The 2,236-nt window shown below is 38.9% G+C and overlaps 1 protein-coding gene across 1 annotated transcript in view; it reads right to left on the bottom strand.

Annotated features, from left to right (window-relative positions):
* Positions 1-2,021, bottom strand: part of LOC101846169 (ras-GEF domain-containing family member 1B) — a gene marked incomplete at its 5' end in the record, with an annotated part of 88,428 nt that extends 86,407 nt beyond the window's left edge. The window contains 1 exon segment of the mRNA XM_005110008.2: positions 1,971-2,021. Within this exon segment, the coding sequence (XP_005110065.2) occupies positions 1,971-2,021 (51 nt within the window).
* Positions 2,022-2,236: the final 215 nt, after the last annotated feature.

Here is a 2,236-nt window from a genome sequence, read left to right as displayed (position 1 = left end):
CCCCTCTCTCTCTCTCTCTTTCTGTCTCTCTCTCTCTCTCTCTCTCTCTCTCTCTTTCAGCAAAAGATCGTGTCAGTATGTTAGCGTTTTAGCGCCTATAAATGGCCGCTTGCACTGAATGCTTCCCAGGAAGTTGAAATTTTGTTTCAGAATGCTTGAGGTCTGCCCGGGTAATAGTATAGATTGTGAAGCGCATAGGGCTTGCTGTTGAGCGGGGATTTACGCTATACAAATGCTATCTATTATCTATTACTATTAGAAGGGGATAGGGAGAGGGAGAAATACATGGGGATAGGGAGAGAGTAGGAGAAAGAAGAGGAGAGGAAGAGAGGGGGAGGGGTGGTGGTGGTATGCTATTTTACCGTTCTCTTGTTATGCGTTTACAGAAGTTGCTGTATATTTTGTGTCTTCGCTCACGGGTACAGACGATGATGGGGACGATGACGATGAAGATTATGATGACGATAAAGATAATAATGACGTTGGCATCAAACATGGATAATATTTATTTATGCCATGGAGATTACGCCCTCCGATAGCGTTCTTCGTCGTACATAAGACTTATTGAAAGTGTTAGATTAAACAAAACTTTCCTTACGACACGACATGATGCCGAGACTGATGATGGTGGTGACGCGATGACGATAACGATGATGGTGACGATAATGATGTAGATCTGGATGATGACAATAATTCTGATGATAGTGACGCTAATGATGCGGAAGATGACAAAAATAATGCTAATAAAAACAATAATAATGATGGTGACTATACTGATGATGGCTCATAAGAAGATGGAAACAACAATGGCAGAAAAGGAAGACAGAAACGTTCAGAACCTTTGCAGATAGCATTAGTATAATGTGTAACATTCGTTTACAATAATATATTACATGTGCTTCTAAAATATTGAAACGTGTTCAAGTATCGTACTATCTCCGCTTTCTAACACATGGTGAAGATGCTAATAATGATTGCTTTTACTACAATGATAGCGATAATGATGATAATCATAGTGGCGTGAGGGGTGATAATAGTGGCCGCTGATGTGACCACTTATTTGCTGTTGCTATTGGAAGAACAATACAGAAGCATACCGGGAGTCTAAAAACAAACAAAAAAGCAAACAAACAGTAAATACCGCCCCCCCAAAACAACAACAAACAAACAAATAAAACAAACAAACAAACAGGACCCATCAAAAGGGTAATGTACGCACTAACTTGAGCAAAACTATGAGAAAATTTATTAATATACATGTAATTCAACCATGGGTCGTTCGTTAAATTTGTCAATATGAAGAAAATCAACCAAAGAATTCGGTGTGGGTGGATGGCGGGTGCTCTGGTGTGGTTTGCTCCTCTTCTTTCCTATCAAACATCTATCGTCCTTATCTCCCCTTCCTCTTTTTTATGTTTGTTACAAGAGGTAACACCTCTTATCTTCTGGCGCTCATATGACCTTATGCAGTTGTGAGCGCCGTAAAACCTCTACTAAAAAAAGAATTCGGGGGGAAAAGTTCCGTAATGCACATCACACATTACTGTTGATTTTAAAAACAGCACAGTTTTGTGTTTTACTCAGACTTGTTATATCTCGAACGCGTAAGTCATTTTTCTTCATATATTGACAAATTTACTGCCGCCTTGGTTGAATTTTAGTAGTAATAATAGTTGTAATGTTGTAAAACGCATATAAGGCATACTGTAAAGCGTGTGTATACGCTATAGGTGCACTTAATAGGATTATTGTTGTTACTATAATAATAATAATAATTATTATTATTATTATTTTTTTTTTTTCTTTCTCTTTTTTCCCCTCATCACTTCTCAATTATTATGTCAATATGCTTCTCTTTACTCAAACAAACAAACACAAGTACCCTCTATTTTCCCTCTTACTGTGTCCTACTTTTTTTTTCTCTTTTTCTCTTTAGACACCCTGTCAATGTAACTTTAGCGAGCACTCACCCTAGGCTTGGCTGTTTGCTTGACCCCAATGGCGGGCTGGCTCCGTGAAGTCTGAAAGCACAGGAAAAGGGAGAATGACTTCACTTGGAGGCTTGGAAGGGGAGCTGCAATCATAGCCGCTATCGAAGCGGTTGAGCAATTGAATAAGTATTATTTAACGCTGTCATCAGGAACAGAGACAGTTACTTTTCGATCAACAATGTCGAGCGAGATGTAGTGATACATGTAATTCTGTTTGTAAGTGTGTGCGTGTGTGTGTGTGTGGG

The sequence above is a fragment of the Aplysia californica genome, unplaced genomic scaffold, assembly GCF_000002075.1.
Source record: "Aplysia californica isolate F4 #8 unplaced genomic scaffold, AplCal3.0 scaffold00840, whole genome shotgun sequence".
NCBI classification, from domain to species: domain Eukaryota; kingdom Metazoa; phylum Mollusca; class Gastropoda; order Aplysiida; family Aplysiidae; genus Aplysia; species Aplysia californica.
Note: the sequence above shows the minus strand (reverse complement) of the source record. Positions and strands in the feature narration are given on the sequence as shown.